The sequence below is a fragment of the Macrobrachium nipponense genome, chromosome 5, assembly GCF_015104395.2.
Source record: "Macrobrachium nipponense isolate FS-2020 chromosome 5, ASM1510439v2, whole genome shotgun sequence".
Lineage (NCBI taxonomy): Eukaryota > Metazoa > Arthropoda > Malacostraca > Decapoda > Palaemonidae > Macrobrachium > Macrobrachium nipponense.
This window is the reverse complement of record NC_061107.1, coordinates 2,116,406-2,138,029: the sequence shown is the minus strand read 5'-3', so window position 1 is coordinate 2,138,029 and position 21,624 is coordinate 2,116,406. Positions and strand designations below refer to the sequence as shown.

Below are 21,624 nucleotides of genomic sequence, written 5' to 3'. Positions count from 1 at the left end.
TCCCAAGGTACCCACCAACCAAGGGTCATCATCAAAACGTGACGAGAAATTCCTGTAAAAGAGTAATCCAAACTTCAGCCTTCCGAGCGTGTTGTATACCCGTTTTCATTATGGAGCTGAGAATTATTCCAGCGTCATTATCCCATCCATTCTGGAGGCAATTAGGCAAGAATCAATTTCGAACCCAGAAACTCATTACATTGGAACGAGCACATTGATCCTGCGATACGGGCCATGGAAACGAAACGGTACGAGCCACAATTATCATAAACTCTCTCTGAAACAGAAACTGCTGGAGGCAACCCCGTCCTCAAATGACTCCGGTAAAGCGCTTGGCAGAGGCATGCGAGTGTGTACGTGTGTGTCTCTCTCTCTTTGTCTATGCTGGAACACCGAGTACCCTTTAACGGCTTTCCGCTAGGCTGCTACAATTGATGAGGGAATGGTATAAATGATTTCCAGATCCTGGAAAGCAGTGATATCAGCGGCGAGACCGATACTTTGAGTTCTCTGGCCGGGTCGGAGTTACAGAAACGAGGAGATTATGATTGATTATCTCGAAAACTTGCCGAACTCCTGCTGTAGATCATTCAGTGCTATTTTATTCATAGCATTTCATTCCCTACTTTCTTTTGTATGAACGTAAACTCAGACAACCTAGAGAAAGCTTTATTAAATGAGGTACATACGCATGTTTTGTTCAAATTACAGATATGTGTTATTTTCGGCCCAGGAGGATATTCTACCCGAAAGCGCTTCATTTGGACCTATTCAGTCTCCTGTAGCCTACAAAGTTCCTATCAGGTACGAGCGAATTAAAGTTTTATTTATTTATTATTTTTTCGAAATATGATCAAACGAAACCTATCTTAACTTGTCATGAGTAATTATATTTTGAGAGAGAGATATGAAGGACTTCCTAAGTTAGGTTAGGTTAAGTTATGGCAAGTAAATTGACATATCTTCTTGTAAGTATCAGACCACGGCTGTTGTTTGCAATGTGTTTTATTTTGAGTCTCTTAAGTATATTCATATGTAATTTATATTTTCTTTGATCATTTCACTTTATTGCAACAATGGGCTTTCATGACTTAATCTCATTCTCGAGATAATGGACCAACTTTTCAGTATAATTTTATCAAGATGAAAGGATGAAGCGAAATATTGTTGGCTTTCAAAACAGCTTATAATAGATTAATTGTGCTTCTTCAGCAATGCGCAACATCAAAGTCTGCGTATGCGCTTCTTCGCCTGTCAAATTACTTTTGCAGACTTATCCCTGATCCTGTTTGGTCAAGCTTCTGGCAACATTTTTGTTATCAAATGTTTAAGCCAACTTTCTCGTATCTTGTATCTTCGCCGTTTATACGACAATTTTTTTCCTGTCGTGAATATGATCAGGGGAGAGAAAACTCTTGATAATTAGGAGACTATTTTGTGGAGCCCTTCTTTAAAACGAGTTTAGCCTTTGTTGGCTCAGAATTAAAGTTTCAGGAAACTTGGTCTCTTCAGTCATATCTGCCGCATTATATAATAATCCGATTTTTAATGACCTCTTATCCTGGATACGTTTTCAGCCTCGTTTAAAAAATATAAGAATAAAAAGCTGCTAACGAAGGCGGTGACTTCTGCTGACAGTTTTTACTAAAGATGTGTTTCTGGAAAACCAAAAATATCACTAAATTTAATCAACTTATGTATTCTATTTTATTTCAGCCCAGCCAAACAAATATATCACTTTTTCATATTATATTTTCCTTTCAGACATTTTTAAGAGTTCTGAAAAACATTAAGAAATTTAATCAACTTATGTATTCTATTTCATTTCAGCCCAACCAAACAAACATATTACTTTTTCATATTATATTTTCATTTCAGACTTTTTAAGAGTTCTGAAAAATATTAAGAAATTGAATCAACTTATGTATTCTATTTTATTTCAGCCAAACCAAACAAATATATTACTTTTCATATTATATTTTCCTTTCAGACATTTTTAAGAGTTCTGAATAATATTAAGAAATTTAATCAAATTATGTCATCTATTTTATTTCAGCCCACCCAAACAAATATATTACTTTTTCATATTATATTTTAATTTCAGACATTTTTAGGAGCTCTGAAAAATATTAAGAAATTGAATCAATTTATGTATTCTATTTTATTCTACCAAGCCTAACAAATATATTATTTTTTTCATATTATATTTTCCTTTCAGACATTTTAAAGAGTTCTGATCAATTTTTATATTTTTCTTGAAGGGAATGAATTTCTGAGTTCACGTGACCCACATGACCTGCTTTAGCCGAAGAGTTCAGTAAGCTGGTCAGCCAAGTGAGGAGGCTGGAGATGAGTGGAGATGAGTGGAAGTTAAGCACGGGAAAGTCACCTTATCGATCTCCACATGAATCTTATCAGTTTTCCACCGAAAGCCATTCCACAGAAGGTAAGCTGGGAGCTCTGCTACAGATTTCGTTATTTCACCGAAAAGCGTATCCTAAAACAGTTAGAAATCGAGGAGTCAAGAATTCACTCTGGCTATCAGATGTACAAATTTATGGGGACTTTTGTTGAACGTTAGGATAGATCCTTCCTCCATTATGTGCACTGATTTACTAGCTGTGGTTTATTGTTATGACAGAAATTGCCTATGCCGGTCATTTCATTCATCTGGTTAAAGACCCCGCTTACGAAACAGCAGTGCATAAATACGAGGCAAACCCTACGTTATATACTTTCGGCGAGGAATATCTGCTTCTTAAGTTCCAATATTAGGTTTACCTCATCCGTATGTGTTATCAGAATTCTTTCAAACCTGCTTATGGGAATCCAGAATAAAAATTAAACCTAAAACATACATTATTAGAGTTAAATATTGCATTCCTATTAATGAAGACTTAACAGTTATTATTTTAAATCTATTTTTTAACTAATTCAGCTTTTCTTTAATAAAAGAGTGATATATGACACAATTCTTTGAATATTCATGTAGATACCATACAGCTTATTATACCCAGCTGTCTCCATTCATGAAACCAATCACTGCTACTGGCGAGGGGTGATACATCCAATGGGAGGACAGGAATTTCCCGCCATGTTGGTGTACCAAGCGATGATGGGCTGCTGTTTAAAAAACCTGAAATCGAATGGCTTAGAGACATGTTTCAAAAGATCTAAGGTTAATTTTTGTTTTTAACGAGCTGTGATTAAAGAATTGAAAATATTTGTTTACAGTTGTTTAATTAATAGTTTTATTTGGAATTTAATTGAATTTTTTATGATTTATTAGCTATTTTTCAAAAGTAGTGGGATGATTCATCCTACAAACTACGCAGAGATAGACACAATTTGCATTTGATATTCCAGTGGTTCTTGATGATTTAATACTTCAATTCCTTTTACAGAAACGTTAGTTAAAAAAAGCTGTAATTGTATCTCAGAACTAAATGCAAGAATTTTAGATTTGATTTCCCATAAAACGAAAACAAGAATTTACTCGTGATATTGCCATTCGAGCAGCGACGCAGAATAATTACTTGGCTGTGAGGTCCAATCCTAATTGTTTTTAGCACGTGTTCACCACTCGACCTCTAATGGCATGCTTTATATTAATATCATTAAGTACTAATAGGCAAACGTTTAATCCGGATTTCTATTAAATATTAGTTTTACGTCTCACATATCTCTCATCAAAAGACTTAGGAGGATATTATAGCTGCGAAAAGCTCTTTATCTGTTTTAATTAACACATTGATTTTATTGAAGAGTTAACAGGTAACATGTTAAACCTTGGCTTTGGATAACACGCTTTCAAGTGTAACCAGAGTTAGACCAGTTGTTACCTATAACTTTCATGACTGTTGTGATTGGATTTGTTGTGCTTCTTACATGATCTAAATTATAATGAAGATAATTCAATTTTGGGGTTTTACCTAAAAAAGCCGTGATTTAGATGTCCTTTAGTGATTGAGCATGATATTAAAGATGTTGTACAGTTTTTTTAAGCTGCATTTATTCATAAAGCAGGTATTAGTAAAGAATGCATCCACCAATCGCATCCGAGGACAATGCAGCCAATGAGAGGACAGGAGTTTCTCGCCAAATGGGTGTTCCTCGCGTTTATACAGAGAGCCTCCTCGAATCCGCCCCCCCCCCCCCCCCCACAAAAAAAAAAAATAATAATAATAATAAATAAATAAAGCAGGAGAGACGTCTTTGAATCGCCCTAGCTATGGGAGGTGGGGGGGAAGGGATTGAGGCAGTAATCATTAATTTTAAGATTTTAACAATCTTTTGCTTGAACTATTGGAAATATTGATTTTTCACAGGTGTTAAATCGATGTACCTTTTATGAGGAATTGGATTTAATATCAGATAATTGATTAAGTTTAGGCAAAACGGTGCAGTTAGTGATATAAGGAGTAGGATGATTCATCCTACTAACTGCATTTCGTATTTTAAGTATGCAAATTTTGTTTATAGAAACGTCATTATAAATCTGCATGCATGTATCTCGGTATAGCTGAAGGAATTATCGATTTCAGTAACAAAAAAATAAACAAGTGATTTAATTCTCAAAGCCTCCAGAGCTAGAGCGTTTGAAAGACGTTTCTCGCGGCTCTTAAAATCATTTGAAAAAAGCGGCAAAATATCTGTCTTCTCATTGGCTGTCAGCCTCAACCCTGATTGGTGGGTGCATGTGTTTACTACTCAAGCTGCTGTAGTGATGGCACGCTGAATATTATGTAGGTATTGCCATAAAGCGCAAACAGCCCAACCTTTGACCCAAGTATCTATTTGAACTTTTATTTTGATCAGTTCCGTCGTATCTCTCCATCAGTGAACCTTTTCCAGCCCCTTCCTGGTTCTAAGCAACTAAACCAAGACTTTTTGCTGTCATATCTTATCTCATACTGATGTGTTAATAAGTCTTGAACAGGATTTTTAACTCTCCTCATCTATTTCTATTTTTATTTTCAATCAACAATTTTTTTTTCTCTCTTTACAGAAGCGTCATCTGTTTTGGGCCGCTCTGGGAGCAAGAACCTGTGCTGGTAAACTACTAAGTTAATTCCTGACAGCGTTAATCATTGTTTTAACCCTGATTGGTCGTTCAAGGTGCGTACTCCTCAGGCGTCCACGTTTTCGTTGCCATCATACACCTAGAGATAAACGTTATATTATTTGTCTAAGTTGATAGGAACTTCGCATTGTATATTTGTTATCGGAAGAATGTTGGACATATTCATAGGATTTAAAAGTAAACAAAAGTGATAGAATAAACTTTATCTGCTCAAAATATTATATCCATTTTCTGAAGAGTAATCAGTTAGTATTTCAAAATTTGGGATGCGTTAAGACTAATGCAATTACTTCTCTTTTTCTTAAAAGACTGTATAGTTTTCATAGGATTAATTAACTTGTAATGTAATTAGTGGAGTATTCGCATAGAGACTACACCATTTGTAGCTAATTGTCTATATTGTGAGTCAAGAATTTCCATGAGGGTGTTCCAGGGTTATATACCTGCTGTTACAAGAAGTTGGGGAGGGGGGCGTGGGGTGGGGGTGGTTTGCTCTTTAAGGTAAATTAAGTTTTGGGGTCATTCTCCTAAGTCTAGTTATGCGATTCATTTAGAGATGTTTATTAAATTTTCTTGTATATAGAAGGGAATTAATTATTAAATGCATAAAGCAAAATGATGGAGTAAGTGACATAAATAGTAGTATAACTCAACTTACTTAAGACACTGGTAGTAGGATGAATCATCCTGCTAATAGCTTAAGTAGTAGGGTGATTCATTCTACTAACTGAACTGCCATACAGTCACAATTGTATTCTGTATTTAAATAGAAGAATCATGAATGATTTCATGTTTAAATTCCTTTCATAAAATCATAAATAAAATAAAGGGTAAGTATATATAAGTATATGTCTGAATTAGGTTCAGGAATAATCGAATTCCCTTTAAAATAATGACTTAATCCTCAAAGACGCCATAGCTAGAAAGTTTGAAAGAATTTAAGGCCATTTGAGCCGATGCACTAAATATCTGATTTCTTATTTGCCATTAACTCTTAAACCTGACTTGTAAGTGTTCGTGTTCCATACGATAGCTGTAACTTCATGCTCTACTATGTCATGCTGTTGCTATAACACGCCAACTGAAAAAGTACTTCTTGGATACTTTTATAGTGTAAATAATTTTTCCTGCGTTAACAATATATTTTTCTATGTAAATAAATTTTTACATGCTCATACAATGTATTTCGTATTCTTTATATTTTAATGTTAAGTTTTTATATTATAAAACAATGGTTCATTTCATGTAATTCAGTAAATATGTAAAAAAATTTATGACTTTTTTTTTTTACCCACATAACCTCCATTTATAAAATATAGTTAGTAAGTAATGGATCAACCAATCACTGCTGGGGATGTGCAGCCAATCAGAGGAAAGAGATTCTCCCCATATGGCGTTCCTAGCATTTATGAACTGCAGTTCGTGAACTCTGTTCGAATGGCTCCCGAAATTAAGAGTTATTTACTTATATATTAGGTTTTTTTGGGGGTGGCATTTACCTGTAAAGGTAATAAAATAAATGATTTATAGGTAGCAAAATAATGTTTTTATATGGAATATATTGTATAATCTGTTAAACTTTTAATTTCGTTGGTATAAAACCACTCGGTAAGTGACAAAAATAGTATATGAACTTAATTTCCGGTACTACCAAGGAGACAGGCTCGTGATTTGAATTTAGTATTCAAATTGATATTGCGCTTTGAGCATTCTTATTAATGATTTAACATTCAACTTACATTTATAGAGAAACAGCATCAAAACATATGTTTGTGCTAGCTTGCTTAAACCTCGATCCATCCTATATGATAATTTCAAGCCATCCTAGCTAGAGCATTTGAAAGTCGTGCCTGACACTATTTGGGCAAAAGTTCAACAGCAACGCATAAAGAGAGGAACTACTTCGTGTCATGATTTATTGGCGGGAAAAATACGTCCTCTCATTGGCCAACAGCCTTAACTCTGATTGGCTTGTTTTGTCCGTGACGTCATCTGGTATGTAGAAATTGCCATAAGATGCTAAAGAACGAAAGTTTTACAATATTTATACTGTTATTGGTTTCAGGTCTTATGTATCGTTTGGTGGGAGAATTTAGAATATATTACTTTGATTATAGGATAAGAGTAAAATTTTTAAATACGCTTTATCAGCTCGTATTATTACATTCATTTAATGATAAGTAACCAGTTACTATTTTAAGCCTTGGTTATGCAGACGACATCCTGCCTGGTATCCAGTGTAAAGTGAATTATTTCCTTGCAAATTGCAGATTTTATAAGATTAATTATAATTTTCTAGCGTATTGTCACTATTATAAGCGTAATAATTTAGTTACAATCTAAATTTGATTCAATTATGATTTTGATGTAATTCAGCGAATATTACAATAGATTTTTCTTTACTTTTGCCCCTGTCGTATTCACTCATAAAACCAGTGGTAGTGAAGCAGGCTTCTACCAATGAAAGTTCAAAACGAAACAGCCAATGAGAGACAGGATTTTTTTTGCTATGAGGGTGTTCCTCGCCTTTATGAGCTGCTGATGAAAACCCCTGCTCTGAAAATCACGAGAGATGACTGAAACGCTTTAGCTATGAGAGCTTTAAGACTATAATCAATATTTTTAACGTTTTAACGAGGTTTAATGGAAACCATTGAAAGGGATTATGTACTGAATGGAACAGTTATCACTGATTTATTAGTATAATTACTTTTAAAGAAATGCTAATAAAAAAAGGCGTGATCTAATCTCACAATATGTTTAAGGAATTCTCGTTCCTCAGAAAATAAAAAGAAAGAATGAGGAAATAACTATAGTATTTATACTGACATAGCAGACTCAAACTCGTGATTTGAATTTAATTAGTATTCAAATGGAGGATTTTGTAGCATGAAAAGTTTTATTTATGATTCGTCATTTAAGTTCCTTTTATAGAGAAACATTATCAAAACAGCCGTTAGTGCTGGCTTCCACTATTGAAAGTTGTTTCTCACACCATTTGGGCGAAATCTCAACAGCAACGCATAAAGAGAAGAACTGCTTCGTCACATGACTTTATTAGCGGGAAAAATATAGACTCTCATTGGCCAGCAGCCTTACCTTTGATTGGTTGTTGTCCGTGACGTCATCTGTATGTTATGTAGAAGTTGCCATAAGATGCAAAGTGACAAAAGTTTTATAATATTTGTAGTGTTATTAGTTTCCGATGTTATGTATCGTTTGGAAGGAGAATTCACGATATATTACTTAAAACATAGGATTATATTACATAAAATATAGGATAAGAATAAAATGTTGAAATACGCTTTATTAGCTCGAATTATTACATTCATTTAATGACAAGTTACCAGTTAGTATTTTAAGCCTTAGTTATACAGACGACATCCTGCAGTGTAGCCAGTGTTGAGTCAACTGTTTCCTGGAAAATTTCAGATTTTTTAAGATTAATTATAATTTTTTTCGCATTTTGTATTATACACGAAATAATCTAATTATACTCTAAATTTAATTAATTAGGATTTATTTTTATGTAATTCAGGAAATATTACTATAGATTTTTCTCTACTTTTGCAATTCAGCAAATATTACTATAGATTTTTCTCTACTTTTGCCCCAGGCGTATTCATTCATAAAATCAGTAGGAGTAAAGAAGGCATCCACCAATGACAGTTCAGGATGAAACAGCCAATGAGAGGACAGTGTTTTCCCGCCATGAGGATGCTCCTCGTGTTTATGCACTGATGTTTACGTAACCTGTTGTAGCTGTGATGTCATGCTGCTTTGTTGCCATAAAGCACAAACAAAAAAACTTATAACCCTGATTTTTATTGAATATATTTTTAATAATTTTGGAGAGAAGTATAATAATGAAATCGGGTTTTTCAGTTGCAGTTATCATATTCGTTTAACAAGGAGTTAACAGTTAGCATAATAAATCCAGTGTAGCCAAAATTAAGTGAAATATATCCTAGAACTTTCACATTTAATGGGATTAATTGTTTTTCTTCTTATGCCATCTATATGATTACAAAATTAATCCAATTGTACGATTTTATCATATAAAATCATAATTTATAAATCGATATTCAGTGAAGACTAATATAGATCTTACGTTATTTTTTTCCTCAGTTGTATTCATTCATAAAATCAGTGTTAGTAAAGAAGACGTCCACCAATCACTGTTGAGGATGATGAGCCAATGAGAGGACTGGATTTTTCTACTATTAGGATACTCCTAGCGTTTATGGGCTGCTGTTCAAAGGACCTGCTGGAATGGGCAAGAAATTGCGGGATTTTCAAATTTTGAAGGGCACTGGTTGTGTAAAACAAACGTCGATGCTACATGTGGTTCTCTCTCTCTCTCTCTCTCTCTCTCTCTCTCTCTCTGTTGAAAACTTCACTATTCACATGACTAAAACCTTGGTTATATATACTTTCACTATCGTAGAATCTCATTATTCCTGCATAGCGTTTTTGTTCCTTGGCAAGAGCAGTCAAAAAAAGAGAATGGAAAAATAAAAAAAAATCGTCACATGGCCGTGTCCCGACAGCGTGAGGTCATCATATCAGATGACTCCAAGGTAAAATGGATGATTTCTTTTAAAGTGCAAGAAAACAATTGAGAAGATCGTGAAAAATGTAATATTGTTGTCACACTGGATCGAGGTTTAAGCAATCAAGGACAACGATGACTATTAAAGATTAATGGCAAAGTTTGCTCTAAAGAAGCCAAGTTAAGCTTTGATGCCTAACGAAGTGAAAAATCTAATATTTTTTTTATAATTGTCAAAAAGACGTGATATTAGTGTCCTTTTCTGAACGATCACTTACATTAGATGCATTACGATGGGCTTTGTGATCCTTTTAATTATATTATTCAGTAAAGCGAACACAGGCCAGAATAAATAGTTTACTTATGGAAGCATAAACAGCTCTCTTGAATTTCAATTAAGGAAAGCTGAATCCCACGGCGTACACGTGAAAGTTATTAGGAGAGTAAAAATAGACAATAGATTAAGACATTTTTCACGATTCACAGTCTTCATTGTTTATCAACTCTAATAATAAAAGGTACAAATTTTGTTGTTGTTATTGGAAGTGAGGATTCTTATGACGTGGTATATTGTCTCTCTCTCTCTCCTGTCAATGACATAAAAGAAAATACATCTTTGTACATATGACTATGAACAAAATATGAACTATTTTTTGTTTTTTGTTGGAATAAAAAAAACTGACAAATAACTCAACATTTACAGGTCTGCGATTTTCAAAACCATAGATGCTCCACTATGCATTTAATACAACACTTACACTTTTACCAGACCATGAAAGTGATAAAATAAAAGAAACGTTTTCCGATTTTAAACCCACAAAAATGACATTTTGGCACCATTTCCATAGCATCTGCTTTCGGTGCCATACATGTTAAATATTAACTCCAGATCATTTTCTGCCTTGTATGAGTAGCATATGTCGTATATTCAATTGTATACAGTCCAAAGGCATTTTACTCTAATTTTGGAGCGATATATATATATATATATATATATATATAGATATAATATATATATATATATATATATATATATATATATATATATATATATATATATATATATATATATTATGACGGGACTTGAGTGAAATCTTACCTGGTGGCTAGGTGTGGGGATGTTGCTGGTCTGTAATCACTCAATTATCCCTCATAAATTTACAATATCACCACCAACAAAAATATTCTTTTTGTCTGCTTCACGTATTATTTATTTTCCACCTCTATTTTAACTACTTTTAATTACCTCTCCAATCCAGCAGGATCTTAAACACTAAAGTCTATCGTTAATTTAATACTTAAATAAAAAAACTTAAATTCCAATTATAATTACTTTCACACGTAATATCACAAAAACACTAGTAATGATAAGCAAAAGAAAAAGATGTTTTCAACACTGCACTGAATAGTTCTCTAAAGAAAAATACAAATAACAAGTGTAACGAAAACTAAGGAATGCAAACATCTTATGACTAGTAGGAAAAGGAGCCAAGGATAATGTAGAATAGTTAACATAACTGATAATAGATGGCGTTGAACATTAAACACCCGATAATTTCATAGTTACAAATAATTATTACAAATAAGTGTGACGTTCCGTCATAGATCCTCCCCCCAAAGAGCATCCTACTTAGGATGGCTGGGATGAGGGACAGCGGGAAGTCTGGATAATGCGTCTGCAATTTTGTATTTTGATGTCCTGGGATCGCTCGGAGCTCAAGATTATATCTTGTTAGATAGTACGACCAGCGTAACAATTTGTCGTTCAGTAGTCGAGATCTATCCAGGAAGGTTAAAGGTCGATGATCTGTATAGACGATGACCTTGGTGGTTGCATTCTAAATATGGAGCAAAGTGACGAAGAGCAGCTATGATGGCAAAAAGCTCCTTTTCTATGGTTGCCCATCTAATTTGTGAACCTTTGAATGAGCCTGAGAAATAAGATACTGGAAACAAGTAGTCCAGTGGCGGCTCATCTCCAGATTTGCAAGCTGATGACATCTGTAGTAGTACTGCACCGTATCCCGAATTGCTTGCATCTACCTGGAGTAAAAAATCTTGATTGAAGTTTGGGGCTTTAAGAATAGGTTTAGATTATAAATACTCTTTTAAGATTATTAAAGAGCTGTTGATGCTTTTCTTCCCAATAAAAAGAGATCTTTGGAGATGTTAAATTATATAAAGCAGCTGTGATTTCAGAGTAGTTCTTAATAAAGCGAGAATAGTATGAAGTCATTCCTAGAAATGATTTTAACTCTTTCTTGTTTGTTGGAATTGGATAATCAAGTATACTTGCAATGTTGGCGTCTTTGGGCATTATTTACTTCCACCTCCGATGGTATGCCCTAGATAAGTTACCTTAGCTCTCCCAAAGGCACTCTTGGCCAAATTAACTGTTAACCTTGAAGATCTGAAGCGATGGAAGAGTTCTTCGAGGGTCTGCAGGTGTTCGTCCCAGTCGTCACTAACTACCACCACATCATCCATATATACGTAAGTGTCTTTCATATTTCTTATTACCTCTGACATCATCCTTTGAAAGGTGGCAGGCGCATTAGTTAAACCAAATGGCATGACCTTATAAGAGAATAACCCAAATGGAGTTATAAATGATGAGATTTCTTTAGCTGAATGAGTTAGAGGTACTTGGTAATAGCCTTTCATTAAGTCTATCCGTGTAAGAATTTTCTTATTACCAATGCTATCAAGGATATCATTGATTCTAGGTAATGGGAATGAATCTTTTACGGTTACCTTATTTAACTTACGATAATCAGTACAGAGTCTTAGTTGATTATTAGGTTTAGGTACTAGGAGACAGGGTGAAGCCCATGGTGAAGTGCTTGGTTCTGCAAGGTCATTATCTAGTAAATACTGTACCTCTTGTTTCAACGAGTCCAACTTCTTGCCACCCATACGGTAGTACGTCTGGCGTATGGGAGTAACACCTGACTCGATGACGATGTCATGTTGAATGGTTTGACTTCCCTGCAAGTTGTCAGAACATACATCATGAAACCTGGAGAGCAATTGAGATAGTAATTTTCTCTGAGGAGATGGTATTCCTGTAAAATAAAAAACGGGGCAAGGATTTTAGAATCTGACTGTTGGTGTTGTCTTTCCAGTAATTAGTTGATCATCTTCAGGAAGATCTAGGAGCAATTCTGTGGAAGTTTCCTCTAGTGGTAGTATTTTTCGCCTCAGAAAGAAATTGAGAGATGACTTACCCATTTGAGTAGGTGCTTGATATGCCTTCAACAAATTCACATGCACTAGTTGCTTTGATCGTCTACGATCAGGAGTAGAGAGAACATAGTTTACCTTAGAAATTCTTTGAAGCACTTTGTAAGGTCCCATAAATTTTTCACGTAAAGGGGAACCGGGTATTGGGATGATAGACAAGCACCTCATCTCCTGGCTGAAAAAAACACGAAGCTTTGCCTTTTTATCATATAAGCGGGACATCTTCTCCTGGGAATGCAAAAGATTAGTATTAGCAAATACATGAAGTGATACAATTTTTATCTTTAAGTCCTGTAGATATGACAAAATGTTTGTAATCTCCTCTTCCTTGTTGTGAATTAGATTTTCCTTCACCATACTGAGAGTGGTACGGGCTTTCTTCCGAACATTAATTCGAAAGGGGACACTCCAATGGACTCTTGTGGTACACTTCGTATAATATACATCAGAAGATCAATGTCTTTATCCCACTGTTCTGAAGTTTCCTGCATGTACTTCCGAAGTAGATTTTAATAGTTTGGTGAACCCTTTCTAGTGCACCATTACTTTGGGGATGATAAGCAGAAGCATATATGTTATGAATATTGAATTCTCTCATAGCTTGTTGAAAATCTTACTAGTGAAGTTTGTGCGTCTATCACATTGCAATGTCTTTGGAAATCCATAGGTTGTGAAAATTTTGACAGTGACCAATTATAGTTTAGCATTTATATTCTTTACTGGCACTGCTATGGGATATCTAGTTGTGGGCAAAGAACAGTAAGTAAATACTCATTACCTTGCTTAGTCTAGGCATTGGGCCAACACAATCTATGATAATCCTCTCAAATGGAAACTTTGGTACGGATATGGGCTGAAGAGGAGCTGGTGGAAGTCTCTCATTGGGTTTGCCTGTAGTCTGGCAATGATGACATGCTTTAAATAACTGTTGAATGTCCTTCTCATCCCAGGCCAGAAGAAGTCGTCAGCCAAGGTAGAGTAAGTCTTGTTGACTCCCAAAAGTGGTTCACATGAGAGTGGGCTAATTCAAGAAGAGCTGGAACTAGAGTGAGTGGCACAACAAGTTGATGACAGTCAAACCATGTTGTGGTTGCTGGTGCTTTGGAGGACCTAAAATGTCGAAAAAGCAAATCTTTATCAAGATAAAAGTAAGGAGTTTTGGGATTATCATCTGGGTCTGCAACTTTCTTCCAAAGAGCCTTAAGGACAGGATCTTTATTCTGCAAGTCCTTGAAGTTTGATTTGGTCATATTTATAAGGTCTAATGTCTTCTCTACTCTATTGCCATTATCTATAACAATTGGTTTAATTGATGCCATTTGAATAACAGCATTATTTAATTATTGGACTCATTTTCTATAAGAATATCAGGATCAGATACTACTGGATTAACAATGGCCCCTGCAAGATCATTACCAATTAAAGCTGGATAGATGAACAAGGCAAAGGATCTCGTGAAACTGCAATTAAAACATTACCTTGATAGTAAGGGACACTGTAAATTCACCTCTGCCAAAGGCATGGATTTGGTGGTACTGAGGTCAGAACGGTAACATACTCATGTCTCAGTTTGAAGTCCTGTGAGGGCAGAGCTACCACAGTTTGGGAGGATCCTGTATCCCGTAAGCAAGTCACTGGAATACCATTGACGGTGCCTTTACAAGTGAAAGGTTTGAAGACGTCCTCATCTAATTCTTGAGCAGCAACATGAAATGTTTTCTTATTATCCTTCCTATTAGGGTTCGGAGAATTCTTTCCAACATCAGACTTCTTGCACGAAGGATTAGGACAGTTTTCTATGGGATGCCCTTCCTGCTTACAATAGGAACAATATGCTGTGGATGATGAAGGAATAGATTTGTTAAATGGTTTATATGTTTTATGGATCAAATAATAATCATCAGCTAAACTGGCTGCTTTCAACAAATTGGTTTCTCCCTTTTCGAGAATGAAGGTAGCAATGTTACTTGGTAATTTCCTAATAACTCTTCCATTAATATAAGATTTTGTAAGGATTCAAAATCTGAAAAAACACCTGTCTTTTGCAACCACTTTGTAAATTGCCTAACTTTGTCATTACAAAATTCAACAAAAGTTTGTGAAGGCGTTTTGTAAGAGTGGCGGAACTGTTGCCGATAACCTTCAGCTGTGATGGCATAAGCATCTAAAACTGCCTTTTTCCCAATCACATCATACTCCTTTACTTTAACCATCTGAGAGATTACATATGCTGCTCTTACCTTTGAACTGATTTCTGACAACCATTACCCATTGCTCCTGAGGCCACTTCAAGGTTTTAGCAGTGTCTTCGAACGTTGTAAAAGACCTCTGGGTCCTTTTCATCACAAATCCGGAAGTAGCTTTTTAGCTTTGAGTATGTCGAACTTACTGGGTATCTCTCCATCAGTTTTCAGCTTAATCTGTATATTTGCCGACTTTTGTTCCTTTTGTATCTCTAGTTCAGCCACTTTACACTTGTGTTCATACTCCAACGCCAATAATTCCTGATGCTTTTGAAGTTCTAGTGCAGCAGTTTTCTGTTGTTCTTGTTGCAAATGTATTTGAAGACGCAACTTTTCAATATTTGGATCTATTCCAGGGGTGGCATATGCTCCAGTAAGGGATCGCAATTCATCGACGTCCTCATCATCATCTTCGATGATTCCCTTATCTATTAAGAATTGCAGGATATTACCAATAATGACAGCTTTCACATGTTTTGGATCGACCTCAAGACCACATCTCTGGGCTACAGACAATAATTCCTGTTTCTTGGCATAACGTAAACTCAAAATTTCCCCTTTTATATCGTTCATAAATTTCTCCAAATTAAACGACATTCTGAAGGATTACCCCAAGTAATGTTAATAGAGCGATATTATATCAAGGTATTATATTCACACTAGGTTATGCCATTAATTTAAATATAGACACATTTGACACCAAGATATAACTCAATGAATTTTACAACAATTTCTCAAGACAAATTTAATGAGACCGCAAATAGAATACACAGTCTGAAAATAGATTAACTGAAATTGGATGGCCAACATAAAGGCCGAGATCAATTAGTGATCGAAGGTCTCACGATAGCGCACAAACATGATATCTAGATTAGCACAATATGCATGTAAGAAGTAGTTTATGGCAGAAGAGAACCTTGATTTTGGCTCGTAAAATAAGGCGGGAGTAGAAGGGCTACATAGCACAGAACCCAACCAATTAATATTTAATTACTGGTCTATCCTTTATTTTACAGATACCGATTTTGAGTGAGAGAACCATTCAGCGTACGTGTGAAGATATGAAATGCTGGATTGGATTGTTAAGAAAATAACAAAGAAAACAGTCAATACAAATAACTATCACTTATATAAACAACGCACCTAAGTTTCTTTGCACTTTAAATAGTCACAAACAAAAAGACTAGATCAATCCCGGTCAGGCCCCCACTTATGACGGGTACTTGAGAGAATCTTACCTGGTGGCTAGGTGTGGGGATGTTGCTGGTCTGTAATCACTCAATTATCCCTCATAAATTTACAACTATTCCACCACCAACAAAAATATTCTTTTTGTCTGCTTCACGTATTATTTATTTTCACCTCTATTTTAACCACTTTTAATTACCTCTCCAATCCAGCAGGATCTTAATTAAACACTAAAGACTATCGTTAATTTAATACTTAAATAAAAAAAATAAAAAAAAAACTTAAATTCCAATATAATTACTTTCACACGTAATATCACAAAAACACTAGTAATGATAAGCAAAAAAAAAGAAAAAAGATGTTTTCAACACTGCACTGAATAGTTCTCTAAAGAAAAATACAAATAACAAGTGTAACGAAAACTAAGGAATGCAAACATCTGTATGACTAAGTTAAGGAAAAGGAACCAAGGATAATGTAGAATAGTTAACATAACTGATAATAGATGGCGTTGAACATTAAACACCCGAGAATTTCATAGTTACAAAATAACTTATTACAAATAAGTGTGACGTTCCGTCATAATATATATATATATATATATATATATATATATATATATATATATATATATATATATATATATATAAGTATATATATAAAGAATATACTTATATAATATATATATACTATATATATATATATATAATATTATATATATATATATACTATATATATATATATATATATATATATCACAGAGAAAGGAGAGGAATGAGTCTCTACATTCTGATGTAAAATTGCGATACGGGGATAAAGTTACTCATAACGGCTGCATGCGTACGCAGGTAAATAACTTAATAGTAAACAAAAATACTATGAAACATAATACTTACGAACACGCACACACACTCACCTACGCAGAGATATACACGCAGACACAACTTCGATTTCAAAACAAGTCGAATAACTACGCAAGGAAAACGACAGAACTAATCGGGAGGCAGGTGTCGCCATCAACCGAGCTTATGTCGAAACTTTGGCAACCCGAAAAATATACGGGCTGCTCTATAAGCAAGACGCCCCCCCTCCCCCCCTTCCCCCACCGCCACCCCCCGCCACCTGGTGGCGGGAAACCCAGCTCAGCCTTAAACAACACAATATCCCGGAATGGTTTTGCATCGAGAATGTTGGAAGCATTGCATACGAGTCATGAAGTGCAAGGGAAGGTACATAAATTGGATATTTTATCTAAATAGGAGTACAAAGACTTTAAACATCACATAAAGTCTCATCAGTGATACGTAAGCCATAATTTACCTAAATAGGAGTACAAAGATTCTTTAAACATCATATAAAGCCTCCCTCAGTAATACGTAAGGCATAATTTACCTAAATAAGAGTACAGGGATTCTTTAAATATCATATAAAGTCTCCATTAGTAACACATAAGGTATAATTTACCTAAATAGGAGCATAAAAATTCTTTAAAAATCTTATGAAGTCTCCATCAGCAATACGTAATCCACAATTTACCTAAATAACAGTACAAAGATAATTTAAACATCATATGAAGTCTCCGTCAGTAATGCATAAGCCATAATTTACCTAAATAATAGTACAAAGACTCTTTAAACATCGTACGAAGACTCCATCAGTAATACGTAAGGTATAATTTACCTAAATAAAAGTACAAAAATTCTTTAAATATCATATAAAGTCTCCATTAGTAATATGTAAAGCATACTTTACCTAAATAAGAGTAAAAAAATAATTTAAACATATGAAGTCTCCATCAGTAATACATAAGACATAATTTACCTAAAAAAAAAAAGGAGTTATACAAAAGGACTTCTTTTTAACACATTCAGAAAAAAAAGGGTCTCCCAATCCCACAGTTAATACGTAAGGGGGACCATTAATTTACCTTAAATAGGAGTACAAAGATTCTTTAAACATCATATAAAGTCTCCATCAGTAATACGCAATGCATAATGGAGACTATATTTTGAATTTAAACTTTCCAGCCCTCTTAAAATTGACTTTAGTATTTGTATTCTTCCCTACAGCAAGGGTGTCGTATAGTTACAAAAGACTAACCATGAATTCTGTGAGTTTGACATGACAAGCTAGGTGAGATCACCACTACCTCGCCAACTTCATAAAAACAAGTTGTGACACACTATAAGTATATAGCCTTGATTTGAAAAGCACTTATAACAGGTACTGAATCCCTCACTACCGGGGAATTTTCCATAGTTTCATAAATATGACGAACAGAAAAGGGCATCAAGGCACCACAGACCTCTCTCCGCGCATGTGCAGGACTCAAGGTCACTCGTTACCTGTTGATTTCGTGAAACAGCCAATGAGAAGACAATATTTTCCAGCCATGAGGATGCTCCTCGTGTTTATGCACCGATGTTTACGTAACCTGCTCGAACGGCTCACAAATTCGTGAGAGATGTCTTTCAAACGCTCTAGATATGGGGACTTTATGAATGTAATCGTTATTCTTAAAGGTTTAATGGGCATTTCGTTAAGCTAATAAAAGTATTAACTGTACAGTATCTGAAGCAATATTATTTTAATGTAAAATTTAATTAAATATCAAATAATTTATTATGCATTTTTGTGTTAAGTGGCATACGTAGTAGGATGATTCATCCTACCCACATACATAGATTCAAAATTCGACTATATCATTCAAGTAGAATAGTTATTAATGATTTAACAGTTCATGTTCTTTTATAAACATGTTAATGAAGCAGTTGTAAGAGTATTAGTTCAAGGCTTTCTCGATTCTCCAACAAAACAAAGAAAGATTTTACTCTCGAGGCCACCATAGCAGGAGCGTTTGAAAGACGTTTCTCGTGATGTGCAAGACAGTTTGAACATTGGCGGGAAATGTCTGCCTTCTCACTGGTTGTCTGCCTGAACCCTGATTGGTCTTTGCCAGTGGTTGCTGTTGTAGCTGTGATGTCATGATGCTTTGTTGCCATAAAGCACAAACAAAAAAACTTATAACCCTGATTTTTATTGAATATTAGTTTTTCGTTGCCTATAGCTGTTATCAGAAGACTTAAAAAAAATATATCCTTAATAATTCTGGAGAGAAGTATGATAATAAAATCGGGTTTTTCAGTTGCAGTGATCATATTCGTTTAACAAGGAGTTAACAGTTAGCATAATAAATCTGGGTCATGTAGACGGCGTCTTCCAGTGTAGCCAAAATTAAGTGAAATATTCCTTAGAACTTTCACATTTAATGGGATTAATTTTGTTCTTCTTCTTATGTCATCTATATGATTATAAAATTAACCCAATTGTACGATTTTAACCTATAAAATCATAATTTACAATTCGATATTCAGTGAAGACTAACAAGGATCTTGGCTATTTTTTCCTCAGTTGTATTCATTCATAAAATCAGTGTTAGTAAAGAAGACGCCCACCAATTACTGTTGAGGATAATGCAGCCAATGAGAGGACAAGATTTCTCTACTATCCGGATATTCCTAGCGTTTATGGGCTGCTGTTCAAAGAACCTGCTCGTTTGGGCAAGAAAGAAATCGCGAGATTTTCAAGGTTTGAAGGGCACTGGCTGCCTAAAACCATGCTACATGCGGTTTCTCTCTCTCTCTCTCTCTCTCTCTCTCTCTCTCTCTCTCTCTCTCTCTCTCTCTCTCTCTCTCTGTTGAGAACTTCACTATTCACATGACTAAAACCTTGGTTATATATACTTTCACTCTCGTAGAATCTCATTATTCCTGCATAGCTTTTTTGTTCCTTGGCAACAGCAGTTAATAAAAGAGAATGGAAAAATAAGAAATCGTCACATGGCCGTGTCCCGACAGCGTGAGGTCATCATATCAGATGACTCCAAGGTAAAATGGATGATTTCTTTTAAAGTGCAAGAAAACAATTGAGAAGATTGTGAAAAATATAATATTGTTGACACACTGGATCGAGGTTTAAGCAATCTTGGACAACGATAACTATTAAAGATTAATGGCAAAGTTTGCTCTAAAGAAGCCAAGTTAAGCTTTGATGCCTAACGCAGGGAAAAATCTAATCTTTTTTTATAATTGTCAAAAAGACATGATATTAGTGTCCTTTTCTGAATTTTCTGAACGATCACTTACATTAGATGCATCACGTTGGGCTTTGTGATCCTCTTAACTATATCATTCAGTATAGCGAACACGTGCCAAAATAAATAGTTTACTTATGGAAGCATAAACAGCTCTCTTGCCTTTCTATTAATGAAGGCTGAATCCCACGGCGTATACGTGAAAGTTATTAGGAGAGTAAAAAGAGAAATAGATTAAGACATTTTTCACGATTCACAGTCTTCATCGTTTATCAACTCTAATAATAAAAGTTACACATCTTTTGTTGTTGTTGCAGGTGAGGATTCTTATGACATGGTATATTGTTTCTCTCTCTCTCTCTCTCTCTCTCTCTCTCTCTCTCTCTCTCTCTCTCTCTCTCTCCTGTCAATGACATACAAGAAATACATATTTGTACATATGACTATAAACAAAATATGAACTATTTTTTTGTTTTTTGGTGGAATAAAAAAGAAAAACAGACAAAAATTCAACATTCACAGGTCTGCGCTTTTCAAACCCATAGATGTTCCACTATACATTTAATGCAACAGATATATTTTTACCAGACCTTGAAAGTGATAAAATAAATTAATTGTTTTCAGAGATTATACCCACAAAAATGACATTTTGGCACCATTTCCATCACATCTGCTTTAGGTGCCATATTAAATATTAACTCTAGATAATTTTCTGTCTTGCATGAGTTGCATATGTGATATATATATTTATATATATAGATATATATATATATAGATATATATATATATATATATATATATATATATATATATATATCACATATATAAACATATATATATATATATATATATATATATATATATATATATATATATATATATATATATATATATATATATATATATATATATATATATATATATATAGATATATATATATATATCATATATATATATATATATATATATATATCTATATATATATATATATATATATATATATATATATATATATATATATATATATATCATACACTCACATACGCAGAGACATACACACAGACACAACTTCGATCAAAACCGAATAAGTAAACAAGGAAACGACGGTCTAATCGGGAGCAGGTGTCGCCATCAAACCGAGTTTATGTTGTAACTTTGGCAACCCAAATATACGGGCTGCTCTATGAGCAAGAACCCCCCCCCCCCCCCCCCCCCCCCCCCC

General features: G+C 34.5%; 1 protein-coding gene across 1 annotated transcript in view; it reads left to right on the top strand.

Annotated features, from left to right (window-relative positions):
* Positions 1-20,148: 20,148 nt before the first annotated feature.
* The window catches only part of LOC135215346 (uncharacterized), a 96,518-nt gene continuing 95,042 nt past the window's right edge, over positions 20,149-21,624 (top strand). The window contains exon 1 of the mRNA XM_064249904.1: positions 20,149-20,196. Within this exon, the coding sequence (XP_064105974.1) occupies positions 20,149-20,196 (48 nt within the window). The remainder of the gene's footprint in view (positions 20,197-21,624) is intronic.